At 37.3% G+C, this 24,160-nt stretch overlaps 1 protein-coding gene across 1 annotated transcript in view; it reads right to left on the bottom strand.

Annotated features, from left to right (window-relative positions):
* Nucleotides 1-23,646, bottom strand: part of LOC145984476 (uncharacterized) — a 45,930-nt gene extending 22,284 nt beyond the window's left edge. Inside the window, exon 1 of the mRNA XM_083118135.1 lies at nucleotides 23,588-23,646. Within this exon, the coding sequence (XP_082974261.1) occupies nucleotides 23,588-23,600 (13 nt within the window). The 5' untranslated portion in view covers nucleotides 23,601-23,646. The remainder of the gene's footprint in view (nucleotides 1-23,587) is intronic.
* Nucleotides 23,647-24,160: the final 514 nt, after the last annotated feature.

The raw sequence follows: 24,160 nt of genomic DNA, 5'->3' as shown, positions 1-24,160 counted from the left end.
CATTAATAACCATGTTGGTTTTGAGAGTAGAATTTTACTAGAAATGGATGTTTGTTATTTCAGTAATAATTATTCAAATTATTTAAGCTCAACTTCAGGGGGGAAAGGGAAAAAATCTCCCACGTTAAAAGATAAAAAGAAATCACATTTTCAGAGAACAAAATAATAGTACATTAACGGTCCTAATCTTCCTCATACTCCGAGTTGAACCATTCAGTATCTGTTGTTGGCCACAGCAGAATGTTGTCGTAGAAGCTCTCATATCCAGCAATTTACGAATATCGCTAGTTCTTCCTGTTTATGAGGGAAATGTATGCTGGGTAAGCTTTTGCTGGGAGTAGCTGAGGAGAAACTTAGTTCAAGCAACAATTCACGACAATGCTAAACACTCAGAATGTACACAATGGAATGTTGGAGTGTCACGAGCCGGAATAAAATGCTGTATAATAAAAAAAAAACGCCAGCAGTCCCCGGGTATCGAGAGGTCACCTGAGGCATCTTGATCGAGTATTGCGAGTGATAGTGTTAAGTGACTCGTGACTCAGTCAGGACCACAAAATAAACCATGTACAGTGGTGGCAATCTTACTGGCTCGTGAGTGGTCATCTCCCCACTCGCTTGCATAGTAATAATAATAATAATAATAATAATAATAATAATAATAATATCGTCTTTATTGAGAGGGCGTGTTTCGGCCTCGCGGGCCGTTCTTACAACAAACCCTTTAAAAAAAACATATTACAATTGACACTTTCCACTTCTTGAAAATCTTTGTTGCAGTAGAAAGAATAAAAATACAAAAAAAAAAAAAAATACAAAAAAAAGAAATTAAAAAAAAAAAAACATTCCTACTTATAATGTAAACAATTAATGTACTGAAGGTACAGAGTTAAATACCACAATTAAAATACAATTATTACAGCTAAAACTACAACCAATACCTCATTCCCATTCATTACAGAAAAGACAAAGCCAGGCACTATTGTTTGGACAGCAGATGTTTCTTTAGATTTATTTTGTATGTTGCAGGGTGGAGCTCCCCTGAGGTCAGTGGTGGGGGGAGGTCATTCCATTCTTTTATTGCGGTGACTATGAAAGAATTCCCATAGAATGTTGTTCTGTGTACAGGAATCGTGAAGTGTGTTTTTTGACGAAGGTTAATTTGTTTTCCTTTCTTCCTGTACGGAGCAATTTGATCATATAAATATCTTGGTTCCTTATTGTTCAGGATCCTGTACAATAAAGACAATGCCAAAAATGTTCTCCTATTCTTAACGTTTAACCAATTAAGTTCCTGTAAGTACGGGGATATGTGTTCTCTTCTTTTGACATTCAGTATAAATCTTATGCAACTGTTTTGAAGTTTTTGTATCTTGTAATTTAGAGCACTGTGGATGTTTATAAAAACTGGGGAAGCATAATCAATTTTTGGCATTACAAGTGTGTTGACTAGGTGAGTTTTCGTTTCTTTGCTTAGCATATGTTTTAATGGAAAAAGTGATTTCAGTTTGGCTATTGAGTTTTTAATTATATGTGTGACATGAGAACCCCAATGTAGATTCTCGTCCAATATTATGCCAAGGTTGCGTGCTGTTTCTACTTTCTTTATTTTGGAATTATTCAGTGTAGGGAGGGGGAGTTGTAATTGTTCCAACTTTTTGAGGTTACTCGTTGTGCCTAAAGTTAAAATGTAAGACTTGGATGAATTCAATTTGAGTGCATTACATTCAGACCATTTAGATATTGAATTTAGGTCCTGTTGCAATGCTTCTAGGGCCATTGCACTGTTTCTTAATGGTGTTTGTATATATATTTGTGTGTCATCCGCATACTGGTGGTATTTGCAGTGTTTTAGTGAATCATTAAAATCTTTGATGTATAGCGAAAATAGGATAGGTCCTAGAATACTTCCTTGTGGTACTCCTTGTTTGATATCAAGCCATTTAGACATGCACGATTTATTCTCATGTACTAATTTTACACATTGTTGCCTGTTCGTTAGATAAGACCGAAACCATAACAATTCCTTATTTCTTATGCCGATAGATTTCAATTTCTCTGCCAAAAGGTTGTGGTTTATGGAGTCAAATGCCTTGGTGTAATCAAGGAGTACCAGAAACGAAATTTTACCATTATCCATCCCCTTGGCTATGTCATCAACAACGCTAACTAAAGTAGTTACCGTGCTGTGCTGTTTCCTGAAGCCTGATTGATGTGGAGAATAGTGGTCATGCAACATCAGATGGTCTACTAATTGTTCTTTTACTATGCGTTCTATAACTTTAGACATAATTGGCAGTACGCTTATTGGTCTTAGATCTTTAACATCAAGGGAAACAGTGGTTTTCGGTACGGGCGTCACTACAGCCTTTTTCCAATCTTCGGGAAATACCCCTTGAGAAAGAGAGCAGTTTATGATGTGAGTTAGGCTCTTTAGGCAATGTGGGATGCATAGTCTCAACATTTTTAGACTGATGCCATCATGACCCTTGGCATTGGAATGTATTTTTTTGAGCTCTTTCAACACAGTAGCCTCATTAACCTTCTTCAGTTTGAAGGTTCCGCTTGTCTGCCGTGTTTTATATGACTCGATTAATTTCTCAACCTCGGTCGTGTTTGTTTGCTGACAAGCAGAATTTACAAAAAAGTCATTTATTGCATCCGCATTGAGTACACTTGAGGGTAATTTTTGGTTAAACTTATTAGTAACAACTCCCTCTCGTTTTAATGTCTGCCAAAATGCTCTAGCGTTTTTAACTTTTTCATTGAGAACCCGGTCATAATGGTGGAATTTTGCGTTTCTCACGGCTTTTTTCGCACGATTTTTAAAATATTTATAAGAGAGAAGCGCGTCTTGATCTCCGGTGTTAACATACTTCAGGTGAAAGTAATCGCGTATTTTCCAAAATTCTTTTACTTTTGCAGATATCCAAGGGTCTGTATTAAATATTGGTAATGGGCGATAATCTCAAAGTGCCGTGCCACCACTGTACCTGGTTTATTTCGTGGTTCTTTAGCTGAGCCTGAGTCACGACGCGGCGCTGTGTCGGTCCATCGAAGGTGTCCACAGTGGGTTAGCCCAAATCTCTTAAACGGACCGACTATCACTCGTAACACCTTCGCGCTTCATCTTGGACCCTGATTAGGAATAATATGCTATAGTTTCGTTAATACATGCTATTTTTTGCTGTTTCTGTGCAGAAAATGAAACTTCCTCATATATGTAGCACTGATGGCACAACCCACAACATCGCAGCATTTTTATCTGTTCAGAAAAGTATTAATAATAATAACCCATGCCTCGACATCCCTTGAAAGGGCCTGGGCCTATCTCTCGACTACCAGTTTCCCTCCCACAATCCTATCTAGAGGTGTGGAGTTCTTCAACCGGTAATGGGGTGACGTGGGGTTAGCACGTCGAACCCCCATCCGTTGTAGGAGATTTCCGAGACCGGGTTTTGCTACTCACTAGTAGCTCCCCAATTTCCTCACGATGGTGGGTTGCCACCGGCCCTATACACAGGCCGAGAACCCAGAGACTGAACTCAGGCGGACTCGAACCCATGTGGTCCCGCGGTCGGAGCCCAAAGCCAGTGGCGTCGAGTGGAGTAAATCCTTGGGTGTTCACACCCTTACAGCACACCAAGTTTCAGACATATTTCAGAAATATTGCAATCTTTCATTTACGTTTCTAACATTCTGGTTTCTCATTGACGTTACAGAAAGCATCACACAAAGTCCCAGTTTTGTTTCTGAAACATTGCAATGTTATCGTTTCATTGTCTAGTTTATGGAACGTCTCATTTTTCTTACATCTCGGAGGAATGTTTCAGAAAGATTTTGAAATGTTGGATTCAGTCATCACGCATAAGTGGCGGCCATCTGGGACATTTTCTGTGGCGGCCATGTTGACGCTGATCTAGAGTCGTGCACATCTTATGAATAATAATGTTGTTTATTGAGCGGTAAGTTGATTATTATTAATACCAAAGAGACATTGATAATACTGTAAGGTGATCAGTGTGTTTAATTGTGTTATACTTATGCACGCTATATATTTAATCTGTGTTGTGTAACGTGTGTGAAAAAGTGGAAGTGGAACAAGGCAGTTTCAAACCAGTGTTTAAAGGAGTATTTCGTTTTATTTGTTTAATTAAAATACGTGGACGTAAAGAAGCACTGAACTTCTCACACCTCATGAAACTATAATCCCGAGAAATAAGTTGCCTGCGTTGTGTGTAGTGAAAAAGTGAATGGTCGAGACGCAAAGTATTTCCCTGTATGTTTTTACTGTTAAAAATACCTATATAGTTTTCGTTTACGGTATATGACTCCCCCCCTAAATTTTGCACAAAATTTGTCCTCTTCTTTTTTAAAAATGTTGTTTCTCACTTTCCTGTGAGTAGTGAAGAGGCATAGAACACCATGTAAGTTGTTACGTTCAGAACCTGGATCTAATACAAATTACGAATCAACTAATTTATTCTGTGACATCGTTACGAAATGTAAGTCTACGGCAGCACCACAGCCACGGCCATACTTGTTAGATCAACTCTTGTTTGGTTGCACAAGCTATCAAGAATAAAATTAGCCTATGACAAAAACCTTTAATAATAGGTCAAATGAACATAGCAGTCATAATCAAAATTCTGTTTACATTGAAGTGCAATTATAAACAAAACAGACATGGTACTGGCTTAAAAAAAACAGCCCCCTGAAAGTGACAGTAATATGAAATTAGACAGTGTAATATTATAAAAAATGACTAGCTATACCAGACTATCAAGCTAGTGTTTATATAAGTATTTTGACCTGTCTCATTATCCACTATAATGTAAGAATTTCTTGTTATGAAATACATGCAAAATCAGAAGAGATTTTGTTATATACTTTCATTTTTTCATGCTTCTTATCAGGTTAGGTAGATAATGTGCAAAGCTAGCTTTTCCTATATTTCCAGTCATCAATCACCACATGGGTAAATACTTTCATTTTTTCATGCTGCTTATCAGGTTAGGTAGATAATGTGCAAAGCTAGCATTTCCAGCCATCAATCACCACATGGGTATTTTTTTCTGTGACAAAACTTAATTCCTAATTATATTCCTCTCTTAATCACTTGTTAGGTTACTCACTTATGTTAATCATCTCTCTCTCTCTCATGTAGTCTTGTATAGTTTTGTTTCTCATGAGGCTTGTGATGCCCTCCATATACTTTATTCATAATTTCTTCGTAATTAGGTAGGTAGAATTATAGATTATTGACAAAAATAAAATAAAAGGTTAAAATGTAATTATGATGCTGCACGATTGCACAAGTTGCAGATGTTGTACTTAACTTGATATACTAAAAGAAAGATGAAACATGATTTTTTTTCTGCGGAATGCTGAGGAATTTTCTAAAATAATAGATGGCAACACTGATTTTCACTAATATTAACGATTTCGATGTTACATAACATATTGAGCATTCACTATCTTTTTGCTAGTTCTGAGCAAATAATATGAAGTGAAAGCAATTTTTCTTGCCAAAATTCAATCCGTTTTATGGCATTCTCCAAGGTTACCTTTATAAAAAAACTGAATGGTGTTGACATAAAGAATGTAAATTCTTGATGTTGCTTTGCAATTTTCTTCAAGGCTAAGATGTTTATTTTACTTGTGCAAAATATTGTTTTTTGAAATGAAAATTCTGACCAGAATTGATATTATATAACAATATTTCCTTTCAGGAAAAATTGAACGTTTCTCTACTCCAACATGAGGTTATGGCGGAGAACCTGCAATGAAATACTTCTTAGCAAAACAGAAGCAAATGTATTTTGACAAATTTAGACAAATATTTTATGAAAAAATATTCTTTTATAATAATTTTTCTTTGAAGTGATGCATGTCTAATTTTTAGAGTTCAATGGTGACATGGATAGTGTCTCATCACTCGCTGGTGTAAAAAAAATGTATCAAAGTATGCTTATTTATATTTATTTGGTTCTTTGAATTGATGTTTTAAGTCCACTTTATGCACAAATAGGCTAATCGGGACTGGACCTACAATTCAAAAAGGGATCCGTATCAGTGCAATGTGCCTCTACCAGAGTTTCGAACCAGAAATCCCTTGATTACAAGGAGCTTAATTCAATTTCTCACTGTATTCTGAAACTGACCAACCCATCCTAACCACCATAAGAACGTTGAAAGTCAAAGATGTGTGAAATATAATTGATTAAAACATATAATTATATCTTTGAAGTAATAATTCAATGGAAATTGCTCACAAGTAACATTAAGTGAATTTTCTAACTAGTAACCACAACATCTGTACACACTGCACATTTAATATTATGGAGAATGTCAAAACTTTTCATTGATTTATAAATTTGTACTTATTATTCAATTATAGTATTATTCGTATTGTTACTGCCTAATAATTGCTAAAGTTTAGCTTGTCCCCACTTTGCACTTGTGAATTGACATTTATTTCCCAGTTCTGGTTGCTGGTTCATTTACTGAATTTATTTTGTGGTCAATGTGTATCTACATTTCTCCAATTAAGTAAGTATATAGGATATTCTTAGCAACTTAAAAAGAAAATAATTCCAATTTAGGTTACTTGTAAGGCCGTCTGATTGATCTCCAAAAAGTTTCAAGTAAGGTGTTTACAGAATAATACATTATTTTCCAGAATTAATATTATTAGAATGTAAAATGTAAAGAATTTCCAGTAGCTATGTACAAGGTTTTGTTAAATTACAAACATTGAAATTTGCTATTTAGTTATTACATTCATTTTGAATTTTTATTTGAGATAAAAGGTGAGAATGTGACATAGTAAATTTTAGTATCCGAAAGTTATATTTGAAGACATGTGCTCAGTTTGTGATGTTTGAAATTAATTTGGAATATTGCTGTGTAATTCTGAAAGTTCGAACACCATATAGGTTGAAAACCATACATGTGGAACATGTATTCTGTCCAGGAAAAATGTTTTCATTCATACAGATATGACATTAGAGTAGAATTTTTAGATGACCGTGACTCATAGAATCATGAATGAATTTCATACAACACTAAAATGCTTCCAGCCTCTCATCTATTGGTAAAGGGGACGGGAGCATTATGCTGATTACATCACTCAAATCCCACCTTCTTTGTGACAGGGTGCAACAAACCACGTAGAGCATTATTATTGCATGTAAAACTTTATACACATTTTAAGGTAGTTTAGGATTTGGTGGCGAATACGAGTATTTTTCTTTTTTTAGTTGTAACTGTTGTGTGAATGAATGTGTATTTCGTACTTTTATGCACTTTTTCTCCCCTCGAGAATAATTGTAGCAATTGAGATACGTGGTCATTTGAGGAGAGGTAAAATAAATATAATTAAATATCATTCCTAATTAGGTTTCAAACATTGTGAATTTTATTTTCAGGAAATGATTTACAAATTAATATTGAAATAAAGGGGCTTAATCCCAATAAGCCCCCTTAAATATGCCACTCATGAATACAGTACTAATTCCATTCAATATAACCGTAATGTAAAATTATATCACTGTAATGTACCTGAAATATCATTGTAATGTAGCTGAAATATCACAAAACCTTACGGAAATGTATCTGTAATGTTACACTGACATGTGTCTGTAAAATTACGAATGTTATGTTATATTCGCGGACATTTTTATATTACTGAAACATGCATGAAACATCACTAATGTTTCGCAATGTTACAATGTTTCACGAGTTACGTATCCGTAATATATCTGAAACCATGTTGTGCTGTATGGGAATAATGTGAAATAATATCACCGTAATGTAACTGAAATATCACAAAACCTTACGGAAATGTATTTGTAATGTTCCCCTGACATGTTTCTGCAATGCTACATTGACACGTTTCTGTAATGTTGCACTGACATGTTTCTGTAACATTACGAATGTTATGTTAGATTCGCAGACATTTTTACATTGCTGAAACATACCTGAAGCATCACAGTAATGTTTCTCAATGTTGCTGCAATGTTACAATGTTTCACGAGTTACGTATCCGTAACATATCTGAAACCATGTTGTTCTGTATGGGCAGCTAGACTAATATCAGAGAAAATTTATACCCCCCTCCTCCAGACAGAGGGAGCTACAAACACACAGAGAAATAAATTATTGATCACCATCGCAGAGAAGAGAACAGTGAACCTAAGTGACATTGGTTAATCGAGATACAAAAGGCGAAATTTTAGCCAAGGTTCGAAGCTAAGATTCCATTTCTTTCTAGTGCCTTTGCCAACTGTCCAACAAAAGCAACATAAAATACGAATATAACAGTACGTGTTTAATCGAGGATACGAACCTGTGACCTTGAAGACTCCCTAAAAAAAAGGTAAAATTACCAAGTTAAACAATGCAAAAATTCTTTTGCAAGTTTGAATTATTGAAATTCCTTACTTTTCTCCTCGCCGAACTCCGTGGCAGAATAGTTATCAATGTTCCTTCATCAGTTTCATCATGTCATCACTCATCCTCATCTTGGTGATTAGCCAAAAGAGGCAGAAAAACGAAGTAAAATAAACCAAACCATTAAACAATTACTTTTCTCTTTATTTTAGTTTTGGAAATTCCTTTCTTTGCTCCTAAGAATTAACCCCCGTTCTCATTTTAGCTAATCACGATACGGTCGAATATGTGATTGTTTTTAAATAGCTATTTGTAATTTCACAGTAGCTTCCCTATTTTTCATTCGTTTCATGATGAGAATTACAACTCTCGATACTTAAAAAATATTGTTTTAAAGCTTATCTTTAGGAGTTTATAACAATTATAATTTATTTTCCAAAATATGTAACTGGCAATTATCCATACTAACAGTATCTTAGTCTTCTTTCGTTTTGACTCAATTATGCAAAGGTTTATGCAACACATTTTAACTTTCGATGTAAGTGTAAATCTGCTCATTTTGGTGATACAGTGTTTTAGAACTTAAAACCTTCGGCATGCAAGGTTTTGGGTGTGCGACAACTATTTGCAATGGAGTTGTTGAGGAGGTTTGCGGCGTTAATTTTTGGTGAAATGTATTGGAAAAGGAAGCTATTAGGCTAAAACATCGAAGATATTAGGAATTACTATAACAGTGCTTGCATTATATCTTAACTACTGCTTACTTTCCCCAATACAGAAGCTAAACGAAACGAAAAATGAAATACCTCGTCCCTCCGCCTCTATCGTCATTCTCCAAACAGTTGCTGCCATCTGTTGACAGTGTTCTTTCGGAAGGCGCATGTGCTCCGATCTCCAGCTTTCCCCCTTGGTTTCTCTCGGCTCCTTCGGTAGAGCTACAACAACACAGGGAGAATACAGCAGAGGGAGTTCATAGCGCCAGATGTGTCCCGGGCTCTCGCTGCCTAACCTGGTCAGCTTTTTTTTATCAACATTTGGGGAAAATTGATGCATTGGGAAAACTTTATGAACGAAAAAAGCTGCTTTGTAAAATAAATATATTGAAATGTAGTGTTTTATTGTGGAGAAAAGAAAACAAATTGAAAATTTTCCGTTTTCGGTTGGGGGTTCGTGTGCTCCTTGAACCCCCTTCAGGCTACGCCTCTGCCAAAGCACAGCACCTTAGACCGCACGGTCACGGAGGAGGACTCAGACAAATATTCGACCCACTCAAACTGTCGCTTCCACACAGAAAATTGCACAGGATACCTTAATTCCAGTATACAAAAGCACAATTAAGATTAGGAACCGAAAAAAACTGACTGTATGAAATTTTATACAGTGTTACCAACCAAAAGCAGTAATTTCGTATATTGTAACAGGCCCGTACCCAGGATTTTTTTTACGGAGGGGCCAAATCCGAAATATATATACACATAGATACATACATACATACATACACACACACACGCATATATATATACACAAAGTGGACTTCAAGCACAAACTCAAACAAACAATATATATATTATATGAGAGAGAGAGAGATTACAAAATAGTTTAAATGTTTAATGTTAGATTATTTTATTTAATTCTTGCTTTCTGCTAATAATATCAAATATCAATAAGATGTCGTACTTATATCAGTTTTGCATTCTTGTTTTATCTTTATCTAGTACATGTTGCCAAGATTTCGTTAAGAGGGAGGGGATAGATTTGAATATGTGGAGCAAAAAGAAGATCAGTAATGCTGTGAGATTGATTGAATTAGGTTATTTTAGGTAGCTTTTCAACCAAGTTTGTCTAATAGCGACGACCAGGATGAGAGATGATATGATGAAATTGATGAAGGAACATACTCACAAAGAACCTATGCTCAGGCTGAGATTCGAACCAGGAACCCCTTACGTCTTAGCGGGCTCTGCTAACCACTCTGCCACGGTGGTTGGAGAATGCTGTTTGAGCATTAGATGTGGCCACCAAAACTATGACAAGATTACATACAGCTAGAGATAAACGTACAATTGTAGATTTGAAACTTGTGGTCCAAAGTATCGTGCGTACTGAAAGTCGTGATCAACATGTTACAAAAAAAAAATCAACTCACCGATTCACCCCCCTCATCCCAACAATCAGCCACGCAGTCACTTGCAGACAAATGTGTCACACAGCGTATACAGCTTAGTGCTTATTCTTTACATTCAATTCTCCGAAGTATCCAAATAGTTCTGTATTCCGAAAATTAACAATGATTTCAAATTTCCTTTAACTAATTTTCTTATACTGGCCTTTGAAAAGTTATGATAACTCTATCTTTAGAAAATAATACATTGTAAATTAAATGCTATGTATTAACAATTATTACAATAATGTACATATCTAAATGTGAGTTTCAAAAAAGAGAATACATTTTTGCATCACGACTACAGTTCGAAAAGGAGTCGGGACACGAATTAAGAGTAATGGACTGTCACTCACTAAATCGCAAGTCGGACGTCTTGTAGCCTTGCATCGATGAATATCAAACTAAAACTACCCAATATTGCAAACTGCAGACTTCTACGCAACAAATATTAATTTATGCATGAACAAAATTGAAATTTTTGCAAATTTGCAAAATCATATATGTTACTTTCGTACCTTTTATAGCTCACATTTGAGCCCGACCCTGTGGCCGAGTGGTGTCGACCTCCGTGGCGGAGTGGTTAGCACAGCGCGCTGCAACGCCAGGGGTTCCGGGTTCGAGTCCCGGGTAAGGCATGGATATTTGTGTTTGTCCAAACGTGAAAAACTGTGAATACTGTAAAAATTGAAAAGTGTAAAAGTTGAAAAAGTGTGAATGACGGGGGATACCACCGCATAGGGGTAATCCTTTAAAAAAAAAAGTGGTTAGCACATCGCGCTACGACGCCCAGGGTCCCGGGTTCGAATTCCGGTCGGGCTTGGTTGTTTGTGAATGTCCATTCATCAATTTCATCACTTCATCACTCATCCCCATCTTCGCAAATTAGCCAAGAGGCACAAAACGCGAAGTAAAATAAACTAAATCAATCAATCAATCAATCAATAGCTCACATTTAAATATTTCATTTCAGGCGGTGGGGGAGGGCAGGGCCCCTCCCCTGGGTACGGGCCTGATTTGTAACCACTCTGTGTAAAATTAAAATCAGAGATAATTTTCACTTTTCATTTCCATTTCCACTATCAGTGTGACGTACTCAACGTGTGCCAGTACACACTATGGGAGTTTCGTCGCCTTGATGAATAGGTATGCTAAATGGAAACTACCACATTACGAACAATCCCATTTAGATGAACACTGAAATTAGTTTAATTCTGCCCACAATTTCAATGTAACCCATTACTCTGGTAGCGCTGGTTGCTGTGTCCGATAATCTACAGGATTACGTATCAATAGGCATACTAAGCAATAAAGTAAAAATTTGCATACATGTTCACTTCATTCAATTACATGAAATTCGTAGAGAAACCAGTAAGTTACACCCAACTGAAATTGTATTTTCTGTGATTGAAGTGCCAATTTACATCAGTTCACCCTATATGTGAAACTGAATAACTCGCATACTATTTACGGTTCATGAAAAACTGAATAGTAAACAACAATTCCCATTCCAATTGATAAAATTTTGATTCACCATACAATTTTACCCTCTCTCTTGGACCTGACTCGCTTGTGTTAATATCAGCTGATGTACAGAAAACTGGGTCTCAAGAAAAGTTACCCAAGGGAGGCTGTGTGCATAGATTAAGATCTGAACTTCAGTGAACATAACCCTTTAGCCTGACCTAATTGATAACCCAACTGTCAAAATATTACTGGGCATTATTCATACTTAAGTGACCAGCACAAAATGAACTTCTTCCTGAAAAGCAACATTTACATTAATTCATATATGTATATTCATAATGCACAGAAGGAGCCTTTGTTTTGATAAATGTCAACACAATGAAATGAGATATTAATATATTTTATTATTACTAGAGAGGAAAATAAACCAATAAACTAATTTTCAGTACTTATGGCATTCAATTTACCTACTGTGCCCTATAGCAGGTTACATATTGTTTCATTCAACTTGAAGAAAATTATTACTCCCTGTGACTAAAATAACAAAAGAAAATGCGATACAATGAATCAGCTGTTTTAGGCTGTCATCTCATGACCTAATAATCCAGCACAATTAATTCGACAAGTTCTATCGATTACTTTTGTGGATATAGTTAAAGAAATTCAATAACAGAACTTTGCTTATACCTCGCTTGAACCTACATTAATTATTTAGTCCTTAATAGATCGTGTATTCAATATTGAAACACTACTGCAAAACTTCAACTTTTCGTGCTTACAGCAGGCAAAGTTATTTCTATATGCAGCACAATGTTTTACCCTTATTCAGCTAACAAAACTCTGACAACATAGTAATAATATGAATTGTGTGCATTAAGTAGAATATTCAACGAATATTTACATTTAACGATTTACAGTTTGCAATTGCTGATCAGCGGTATTTTTACGCCAATATGGCTACCCCACGCGCTGCTTTCCCGCTCAAACTAACGGTGCGATGCATACTGATTAATGGCCAATAACGACGCACACGAATGCTAGCATATTTTGCGAAGTAGAAATCTTTAATGCAGTTATTCGTACAGACGTCTGGGTGCACTTAATATATAAAGTTTGGTACTTACAGCCAATGCCCGAACCACGATCCGTAGATCACTTGCACAACAAAGTTATCAAATATCGGCTGTATCCTTACTTGGTGGACCGATATTCTTTGCGTTGCATGTTTCCTGAACCTTTGTGGATCATTTACGCCATATGGATTGCATGGCAAATTTCCAGATGTTCGGGATATTCCTTGATATTCTTGTCCGAACAAAACCTTATGGGCTTTCCATCTTCCTTTTCCCGGAAGAACGAACGTACTCAATGGATCTTTTACCCGTTCGTCAACAAACGAGTCCGCTCTTCGATTCGCCGTAATAAGTTCAATGTTTCGAACTCCGCTGCTTCAAATTCACTCGTTAAGTTAGAGTTTTCACTTAAATCCACTTATTAGAATATCACATTACTCACATAATCAACACAACAATTTTTCTGTCCAGAATCGGCCCGGAAACCGTAATCCCGCATGGTATGTGAACCGATTATATGAATCATTCCTTTAACCGTTCCTTACACTGTTGTCTTTTCGTGTACAAGATTTTAACTAGAAAGTCCACCAACAGAATGATAAACGTAGTGTGGCAGCTTTGATGAAATTTACCAAAAGTAAACGTGAATTATTGAAGTACACTAAAATAAGTACATACAAATATGTTCATTATAACATTTCTTGTTATAATTGGCGCCCAACAAGAGGCTGAACCCAAACAATATACAACTACCTATACAACCCAGACACAACATAACTACTCACACTATTACATATAAGTATAAAACACAGAATATTTACATTTGCACAAATCACCTTATATCTATAATGACCGTTCCTTTATATTATTTTCATTCACCCTATCTTTAAAGCGTGGTGATTACAAAAGTTCCTATAGAAGGAAAGAACTTGAATTCGTACTGGCCACCCCCATACACGTGCCCTTGAACTGGTATTGACTTAAGATTGAACTCCACAGTTTGCGTGCCATCTCGCCGCAAGGTTATGTCCACTTGACCATTCAGCCCGCCGCTGACACTAGCCCACAACCGCAGAAGCCATCTTGTCAACCTTTCATCGACACCTGACATCACCTGTTCAACTACTTTGTACGAGATTAAAGATCAAGCTCGACACAAATTCCTGTTGCCGTCATCTTGGCACAAAATAAGATCAATGTTTGAGCCTGACTCTACCGAAAAGTACTTCCAGCATACTACCTTATATGCGTTGGAGCGTAACTGTCTCAAACTTACCATATATTCCCTAAAATACCAGTCCCACCATCGACTAAAACCAATAATTGCTTTGAGCAAACAACCAACATGCATATTCTCCATTTAAGAATCGCCAAGTGAGATAGAGACAATAGGAAGTATTCTTTTGTTCTGGCCCGCCGCGAAATAGTACCAACTTGACAAATCTGCCCGCCGCAGGCACTACTCACTTGACTCACAAAGGAAATTAAACTACCTATGTTCATTTTTCTCATTGACGTTCTGAACCCTGACCACAGAATTTTCCTGACTCACAGGAATCCATTAATTTCTGAAGCAACTCCTCTATTCCAACCAGATTCGAGTCCTGCACCTTTATCACCCAATACCTCAATTTATCCATTGAACACTTCCATAATTTGCAGTGTTCAATAGATTGATTGTTCACTCTTTCCCCAGTGACACAATCAATCAACGAAAGTGTTGAATCACCGTTATTTTTAACACAAATGTAGGGCCCCAGAAAGAGCTCGCAATATTTCTTGATTACCCTATCTTTCATGCCACCAGGATTTTGATTTTTTACGAAGATCAAATTCCCCTCCTCAACGTTAGGATTAGCTGCCCTTTTGGCATTAAGTTTTCTCAACCTTTCCTGTCTTTTGCCGAAACTGGTTAAATTTGACATAACCAATTTGCCATCCCAGGTCACACTATTACCCACGTCCAAAAGCGGTATGTCGGTCAATCTCCTCGGCATATTTAACCTGAGTTCCGAAGGAGAGTATCCCGTTTGAGGAGTGATTGAACCGTTCAAGAGATATAAGGCTTCAGCAACGTGCTGTGGCCACTTTGCATGATTTGAACTACACAGCATTCTCATCAGGCGATTCAATTCCGAATGATAGCGCTCAACAAGGTTAGAACACGGATGATACACTGGAGTGTATATGAGTTGTACCCCCATGCTTTCATTGCTTCTTGAAAAATGGACTTAAATTGAGGCCCATTATCAGAGACTATTTGTTTTGGAACCCCCAAATGTACGAAGTAAATTTGCGATAATTTATTCACAACGGTTTTTGCATTGCTATTAGTAACGGGGTAAGCCACCAAGTACCGCGATGCCGCATCCAAGACCGTGAAAAGAAACCTTTCTCGTTTTGGTCCTAAAGTCAATGGGCCTTGCAGGTCAATAAACAACAGTTGCCCTGGCTTATCCATTACATGTGATCTAGCAATATATTTAGCCGGATGCTTGTTAGGTTTAGTACGCTGGCACAACTCGCAATTTTTAATATAGGACTTGATGTCCGACTTCATACCCTTCCAGTGAAAAGCTTGGTATATCTGCGACAAGGTTTTTGCCACACCAAAATGCCCCATGTCATCATGACAACCTATTAATACCTTTCCAATTAACTTTATAGGAATGCAAATCCTGTACCGTGAGTCTACATGAAAGTCCTTTATGTACAATACACCATTATCTAAACTGTACGTTTCATTCCATGACCTAGAACGAGAGTTTACATCCCCTTTAATACCCTTTAAATGGTAAATGATTTGCTTCAAATCGGCATCATCATTCTGCAAGGAGATTAACTCCTCTTGAGAGAAAATTTCCTTGACCGACCGTAAGACGGTTGAGACATTAATCAAATAGTGCGTGTCTGGAACAACAGGAAAATTCCTGCTCAGTGTGTCAGCCAGCACGTTCTCTGAACCTTTACAGTATTGGACGACAAAGGAGTACTGCTGTATCTGAATGAACCACCTGGTTAGTCTGGCATTCCAAGAGTGAGCAGATTCCAACCAAGTAAGAGCTTTGTGATCGGAAACTACAACAAATTGCCTACCCTTAAGGTATGTAGAAAATTTCCCAATGGTGTATAAAATAGCCAACACCTCAATTTCAGTAGAAGTGTATGACTTCTCGTAGGATCTCAGCAATCTGCTGACGAAGCCTAAAGGTTTCATATTCCCCTCTAAAATCTGATAACAAAAACCCCCTATTCCAATCAGAGATGCATCCGTCTGGATGTAGAACTTTTCTTCGAAATCTGGAAAATTGAGAGTGACCTCTTGGACCACCAATGACTTTAAGCGTTTAAAAGCCTCCTCAGCCTCTGCGGTCCACTGCCACTTCGTCTTCAACTTTAACAGAGCATACATGGGATGTGCTATGAGAGCATAGTTCGGTATATATTTTGCCAACCAATTGAAACATCCCAAGATCTTTTGAAGTTGTTTCAAATTCTCCGGCTTACGCAAGTTAACAATGCTTTCTACATAAGACGGATCTTTTGTAAAACCCTGTGTGGAAATGACGTGTCCCAAAAATTTGAACTCTTTTACTGCGAACCTACACTTCTCCAGCTTTAACGTGAAACCTGCACGCCCTAGCCTTTCCAAAACCAATTTCACATGCTTTAGATGCGACTCAAAATCCTTAGACTTTATGATGATGTCATCCATGTACACCACCACAAAGTCCAAGAAGGAACCTAACACTCTATTCATAACATCTACAAACACCGCAGTGCCGTTCACAGAACCAAATACCACCCTTTTGAACTGATACAGTATACCCTCAAAAGCAAACGCTGTGAACTTGCGACCATCAACATGCAAAGTCACCTGCCAATATGCATTCCCTAAGTCGAGCGATGTAAAGAACTTACAGCCTAGAAATGACGTCAAGAGCTCGTTAACTTTCATAGGTGTAAGTTGCATTGGTCTCACGTGCTGATTTACTCTTTTTAAATCGACACATAGACGAATCCCTCCATGAGGTTTTGGGACTACTAACATAGGCGATCTATGTTCTGAATCAGACAGTTCGATTATTCCCCATGCTAGCATTTGATTCAATTGTTCCCTCACTCTATCCCTGTATGCGTAAGGAATGGGATAATTCTTCGCGACGATTGGTGCATCAGTATCTAGTTCCATACGATGCACATATTCTTTGCACAAACCCGGAGTGTCAGAAAAGATTTGTTCAAAAACGCTTAACATTTCTTTGAATCTTAACTTTGAATCGCCTTCCAAACTTAGCGATTCTTCAATTTTAAGTTCGAAATTTGAATGCTCAACTGCGGCATGATCAAGTTCCGAAGAAACGTTAGTTATCGCCATATCCGATTCAATGGTGTCCACATCTTTGAGAGGAGTAAATTTTAAAAAGGTTCTACCGTTAGGAGTACTATAGAAAAATGCATCCTCATCAAAATTAAGTTCCCCTTGTATCCCGTAAATTACATCTAAGCCCAACAAAACTGGTACATTTAAATTCTTAACCACAACAAATCGTACATAGTAATCATAACCCCCCAAATTGATCATTAACTTAACAATCCCTTCAACAGCTTTGATTTTGTACCCGAATAATCTATTAATTTAATGTTGGAAGCCGATTCCAACCTTGGCCTAGAGATCAAGGATGAAACTGATTTCCACGCTTCGAATTCAAGCAGGCTCACCTCAGCGCCACTATCACAGAGGGCGTCATAAGATTTGCCTAAAATAGTTATCCTGATCAAAGCTGATGCATGTCGCTGAGAATCAGCATTAATTGGTATTCCTAAACTAATTGAATCGTCGGTATCACTCCCTTCACCAACATCATTAATATGTACAAAAAATATAGCAGGATGTTTTATCTTGCCCTCACCCCCTGCCCAACGGTAAGAGCTCCTCTCCGGTTTTCCGAACTTGGACATTCCCTGGATGGCTCGTCCATCGCATGGATCTCAGCTTCAACTATGATTTGAGAACCAGGTTCGGAAACCCCTTGTCCTATCTTTCTTAAAATTCCCCTTTTCCTAAGGAAATTGAGAACCTGAGACATTCCTTCTCTGTTCCAATGTACTCGATCAACTTTTCCCCGCGAAGGATTTCCCAAATATTCTTCATAAACGTCATATCGAATTTCACCCGAGCTATCAAAAAACAAAGACGAGATATCGTGTACTTTGACATTTCTTGCATTATGAAACGAGGCTATGAAATCATTAATCCCTTTCCATTTGTGCCAGACATTGGAACTTTTGTTACGCATAATACGTGCTATGGGAGGTAGGGTCAACCAATTGATCTCCTTTGTCCTTCCTTTCAACAATTCCAGCGTCTCCGACAAGTTGCGCTTTATAGTTTCTTCCGTCTGAAAGTTAAGTATATCGTTCGTACCTATCATAACTATCACTGAGTCAGCCAATTTTGAGCACGACTTTAACCTACCGTTTAATTGCTCGGTAGTTTGTCCACTGACTGTTAATCCTATCCTGCGATTTCCTTGTTCATCGAAATTGAACTGATAATTACCAAACTTCTGAGCTACTCTGAGTAACATACTGTCGCCGATTAATTGTTTCCCTTCTAACAACGGTTGTATAGCACTTGTCTGTTGTTCTGCTTCCTTACTTCTTTGAGGTAACGCAGACGCAACCCTATTAACTGGAGGTTTATTCATGCCTAAACCCACATCACCTCCTACGATGTGAGTTGGTCTCCGTTTCCCAACAAGGAATCTTCGGCTGAATCTCTATTGTACTGAAAACGTCGTTTCGAATTGGGACTGAAATTTGTGTTCTTTCTAACGCTAGTGGGTGAAGTCTTTAAAGTCTGAGCCCCTGGTTTACCCTTCACCTCAGAACCCTGAGACGCGGCGATCGTGACTTTGTTTACCCCAGCTTTAAAGCTTTTGCCCTTTTGAAGCGGAGCTAGATCTCGCCTCATGGGTAAATCCCTAAACGATTCAAAATTTTCTATAGCATGCGTGGCATCTGCAAATGACGAGATGTCCTGCATTACGAAGTGCTCCCTCAATTTATATGGCAAAAGTGAGCCTAATTGAGCAACAATATGAGACTCTTCCGCCTTAGGTTGTATTGAACGTAGCAACTTGAAGTTCTTAGAAAAATACTGTAATACACTTTCCTCAGAGGTTTTCTGGTAAGGAGAGTTCAAGATTTTGGCAAGACATGTACTACGCCATCTAGAACTTTCATAATGGCTTATGAATTCCAATTTAAATGCATCATAAGAAACCAACTGAGCTTTTCTCTCTGAAAACCAGAGCTTCGCACTTTCAGTCAGTAGTTTAGGAACATATTTAATGTAATGTGCTTGATCAATTCCATATAACTCCAAAAGTTCCTCTACCTTTTCCAGGAATTCGGTTGGAGTTACATTCGTGATCAAGCCATTGAATTTCGGGAACTTTACTAAGTCCTGAGGCTTTATGCTATATGCTTTCACAGGAGCAACACCATGAACAGCATTAAAATCAGATTGTTCCTTCTTCCCTTCATTCACTCCCTTCGGATCATCATCTTTTTCCCCAAACCCACACATTTTAGATCTTCTGTGCCTGGTTTTTAGGTAACCCTTCTTACTTATCGCTGAATTAACTCTCCAAGATTTCTCAGCATCAGTCGATGACTCTGCACTAGAAACACAATAGCCCGCAAATGGTTTCCGCATTATACCTGACTTGACATTCCCTGCATCCGAATTGTCTGTGGAAGTGGCCTTATCCAAACGACCCACCCCAGTGATTTCAGTTACCGAGGGATCGACACTTTTACCCTTAACCGGTTTTTCTCCACTATTCTGCATTTCAAATACCTTACGAGGACTCCCCTGCTCCCAGTTGGCCATAACTCTGCTAACCCTATCCATAGAATTTTCGAGAGACTTTAGTGTTACCATAACTTCTGGCGGCAGAGTATTCACAACCGAAGTTTCCGACCCTAGGTGCTGAGAAGAAACATGCACAACCGGTTGAGAGGATGATTGAGACTCCCTCTTTACCACTACCACTTCACTATCACTGATCGACTTTCCTAATTGATAATCCTTAGAAACTCGATTGGAGTCCTGACTTCTACCTGCAATCTTAAACAAAACCTTTTCAACAATTTGCCCTTCCAAAGATCTAATGTGACTTTCGTTATCAGTTTTAATTTGTTCCAACGATTTCCGCACACCCTGTACTTCCGAATCTAACCTACGTGCCAATTCATCATACTTCCTGTCTAACCCTTCAGCTCTACTCATGCATTCTAATCTGTATTGAGATACTGTCAAAGTGAGATCATGAAGACCCTCACTTGTTTTGACCACATCTTGTTGCAAGTCTAAGATACATTTGCTGGTATCACTGAGGTCTGACTGAAGTTTTCCCACCAACCTACTAGTGTGAGCAGTAAGTTCAGACTTCAGCACTTTGTTACTGTCATCTAATTCTGACTTCAGCAATTGGTTACTGTCATTTAATTCTGACTTTAGCAATTGGTTACTGTCATTTAATTCTGACTTCAGCAACTCAATACTTGCTTTTGACGCTTGGAACCGTTGATCATTCCTTTCATCACTCTGCTTGATGAACGCGAACAACGATTCCAACGTCACAGGTTCGTTTTCCGTTCCCATCTTTTTTTTTTTTGCCCAAAAATTAAAATAAAAATTTGCTTAATGCCTATAAAACTTTTAACACTGACGTCTCGTAATCTTAATGTGACGTACTCAACGTGTGCCAGTACACACTATGGGAGTTTCGTCGCCTTGATGAATAGGTATGCTAAATGGAAACTACCACATTACGAACAATCCCATTTAGATGAACACTGAAATTAGTTTAATTCTGCCCACAATTTCAATGTAACCCATTACTCTGGTAGCGCTGGTTGCTGTGTCCGATAATCTACAGGATTACGTATCAATAGGCATACTAAGCAATAAAGTAAAAATTTGCATACATGTTCACTTCATTCAATTACATGAAATTCGTAGAGAAACCAGTAAGTTACACCCAACTGAAATTGTATTTTCTGTGATTGAAGTGCCAATTTACATCAGTTCACCCTATATGTGAAACTGAATAACTCGCATACTATTTACGGTTCATGAAAAACTGAATAGTAAACAACAATTCCCATTCCAATTGATAAAATTTTGATTCACCATACAATTTTACCCTCTCTCTTGGACCTGACTCGCTTGTGTTAATATCAGCTGATGTACAGAAAACTGGGTCTCAAGAAAAGTTACCCAAGGGAGGCTGTGTGCATAGATTAAGATCTGAACTTCAGTGAACATAACCCTTTAGCCTGACCTAATTGATAACCCAACTGTCAAAATATTACTGGGCATTATTCATACTTAAGTGACCAGCACAAAATGAACTTCTTCCTGAAAAGCAACATTTACATTAATTCATATATGTATATTCATAATGCACAGAAGGAGCCTTTGTTTTGATAAATGTCAACACAATGAAATGAGATATTAATATATTTTATTATTACTAGAGAGGAAAATAAACCAATAAACTAATTTTCAGTACTTATGGCATTCAATTTACCTACTGTGCCCTATAGCAGGTTACATATTGTTTCATTCAACTTGAAGAAAATTATTACTCCCTGTGACTAAAATAACAAAAGAAAATGCGATACAATGAATCAGCTGTTTTAGGCTGTCATCTCATGACCTAATAATCCAGCACAATTAATTCGACAAGTTCTATCGATTACTTTTGTGGATATAGTTAAAGAAATTCAATAACAGAACTTTGCTTATACCTCGCTTGAACCTACATTAATTATTTAGTCCTTAATAGATCGTGTATTCAATATTGAAACACTACTGCAAAACTTCAACTTTTCGTGCTTACAGCAGGCAAAGTTATTTCTATATGCAGCACAATGTTTTACCCTTATTCAGCTAACAAAACTCTGACAACATAGTAATAATATGAATTGTGTGCATTAAGTAGAATATTCAACGAATATTTACATTTAACGATTTACAGTTTGCAATTGCTGATCAGCGGTATTTTTACGCCAATATGGCTACCCCACGCGCTGCTTTCCCGCTCAAACTAACGGTGCGATGCATACTGATTAATGGCCAATAACGACGCACACGAATGCTAGCATATTTTGCGAAGTAGAAATCTTTAATGCAGTTATTCGTACAGACGTCTGGGTGCACTTAATATATAAAGTTTGGTACTTACAGCCAATGCCCGAACCACGATCCGTAGATCACTTGCACAACAAAGTTATCAAATATCGGCTGTATCCTTACTTGGTGGACCGATATTCTTTGCGTTGCATGTTTCCTGAACCTTTGTGGATCATTTACGCCATATGGATTGCATGGCAAATTTCCAGATGTTCGGATATTCCTTGATATTCTTGTCCGAACAAAACCTTATGGGCTTTCCATCTTCCTTTTCCCGGACGAACGAACGTACTCAATGGATCTTTTACCCGTTCGTCAACAAACGAGTCCGCTCTTCGATTCGCCGTAATAAGTTCAATGTTTCGAACTCCGCTGCTTCAAATTCACTCGTTAAGTTAGAGTTTTCACTTAAATCCACTTATTAGAATATCACATTACTCACATAATCAACACAACAATTTTTCTGTCCAGAATCGGCCCGGAAACCGTAATCCCGCATGGTATGTGAACCGATTATATGAATCATTCCTTTAACCGTTCCTTACACTGTTGTCTTTTCGTGTACAAGATTTTAACTAGAAAGTCCACCAACAGAATGATAAACGTAGTGTGGCAGCTTTGATGATATTTACCAAAAGTAAACGTGAATTATTGAAGTACACTAAAATAAGTACATACAAATATGTTCATTATAACATTTCTTGTTATATCAGCACCACCAAACTGGTAAGAATTGACTACTTTTATTTAATTTGTATTTCTTATTGTTGAACGATGTAATTTCAAATTGAAAACTTTATAAAGTTACACATGTATCCTCAAAGTTAATTACAATTTATAACTGTAGTATCAATGTTAGATGATTACCCTGAAACAGAGGTTGTCCGCAGTTTTAACTATCTAGTACTTTACATCTACCTATTTTCCCCTGCCATTCTATCAATATCATATAAAGTACTACAACATCTAACTTCTTACAAATCTGGATGTATTCTTAAAACTTTAGGCCCAAACAACGTAAAAAATTTAGTTATCTCTTACCAGTATGCACACTGCTAACACACTACAACACAACAATTTCCTTAGTCATATCAAGCATTTACCACTAACCATTTTACTAATTTTCTTGGTTATCTTTCAACGCAGACAAACGGGTAACGTTCATTAATTAAAAAATGTTAATACGTAATTAGTATGAAAATTGAAGTTCGAGATCATAGCGGGAAAAAGTCAAGCAATGAGTTTTTAAATGAATAGAAGAAAGTATCGCAATATTCTTACGGAAGCAATCCATGTCTCCTACCAAACTGAAGCACCGAACGACGCACTAATGAGTTGGCTGACCTTATGTGCTCTCAGAAGTGGCCAGAGGAGTTTACACACACACACACACAAACACACACACACACACACACATACAAACGCAAGTGCGTTCCTGAAACGAAAGTCATCATGTCCTGTGTTCCTATTGTATGCCTTATGGCAATGAATTAGACTCCAAGAATGTCATTCTCTCTTGTACACATTCATTGTTCTTGGTATTGTTCACGCAATTACCGTCGGGCATTTGAGATACTATCTAGTATAGGATCATTTCACATGTACTAAAAATGGCAATATATACATGAAAGTATTCGCCTAAAAATGACAAAAATACACAAAAACACGTACTAAAAATTTACGATTCGTCAGGGACGTAGCTAGGTTGATCAGTTTGGGGGGACCCAAAACTTAAGATTTTTTTCTTTCAAACCATTAAAAACTAACAAACTATTAATATACCATATAAGCCTACATATAAATATGTACAGTATGTGAGTGTGTGTGTGTGCTTTATTTATATATATATATATA

This window comes from Lepisma saccharinum, chromosome 2 (genome assembly GCF_977018435.1).
Source record: "Lepisma saccharinum chromosome 2, izLepSacc3.1, whole genome shotgun sequence".
NCBI classification, from domain to species: Eukaryota; Metazoa; Arthropoda; class Insecta; order Zygentoma; family Lepismatidae; genus Lepisma; species Lepisma saccharinum.
The sequence above is the reverse complement of the archived record's forward strand: the minus strand, read 5'-3'. Positions and strand labels throughout refer to the sequence as shown.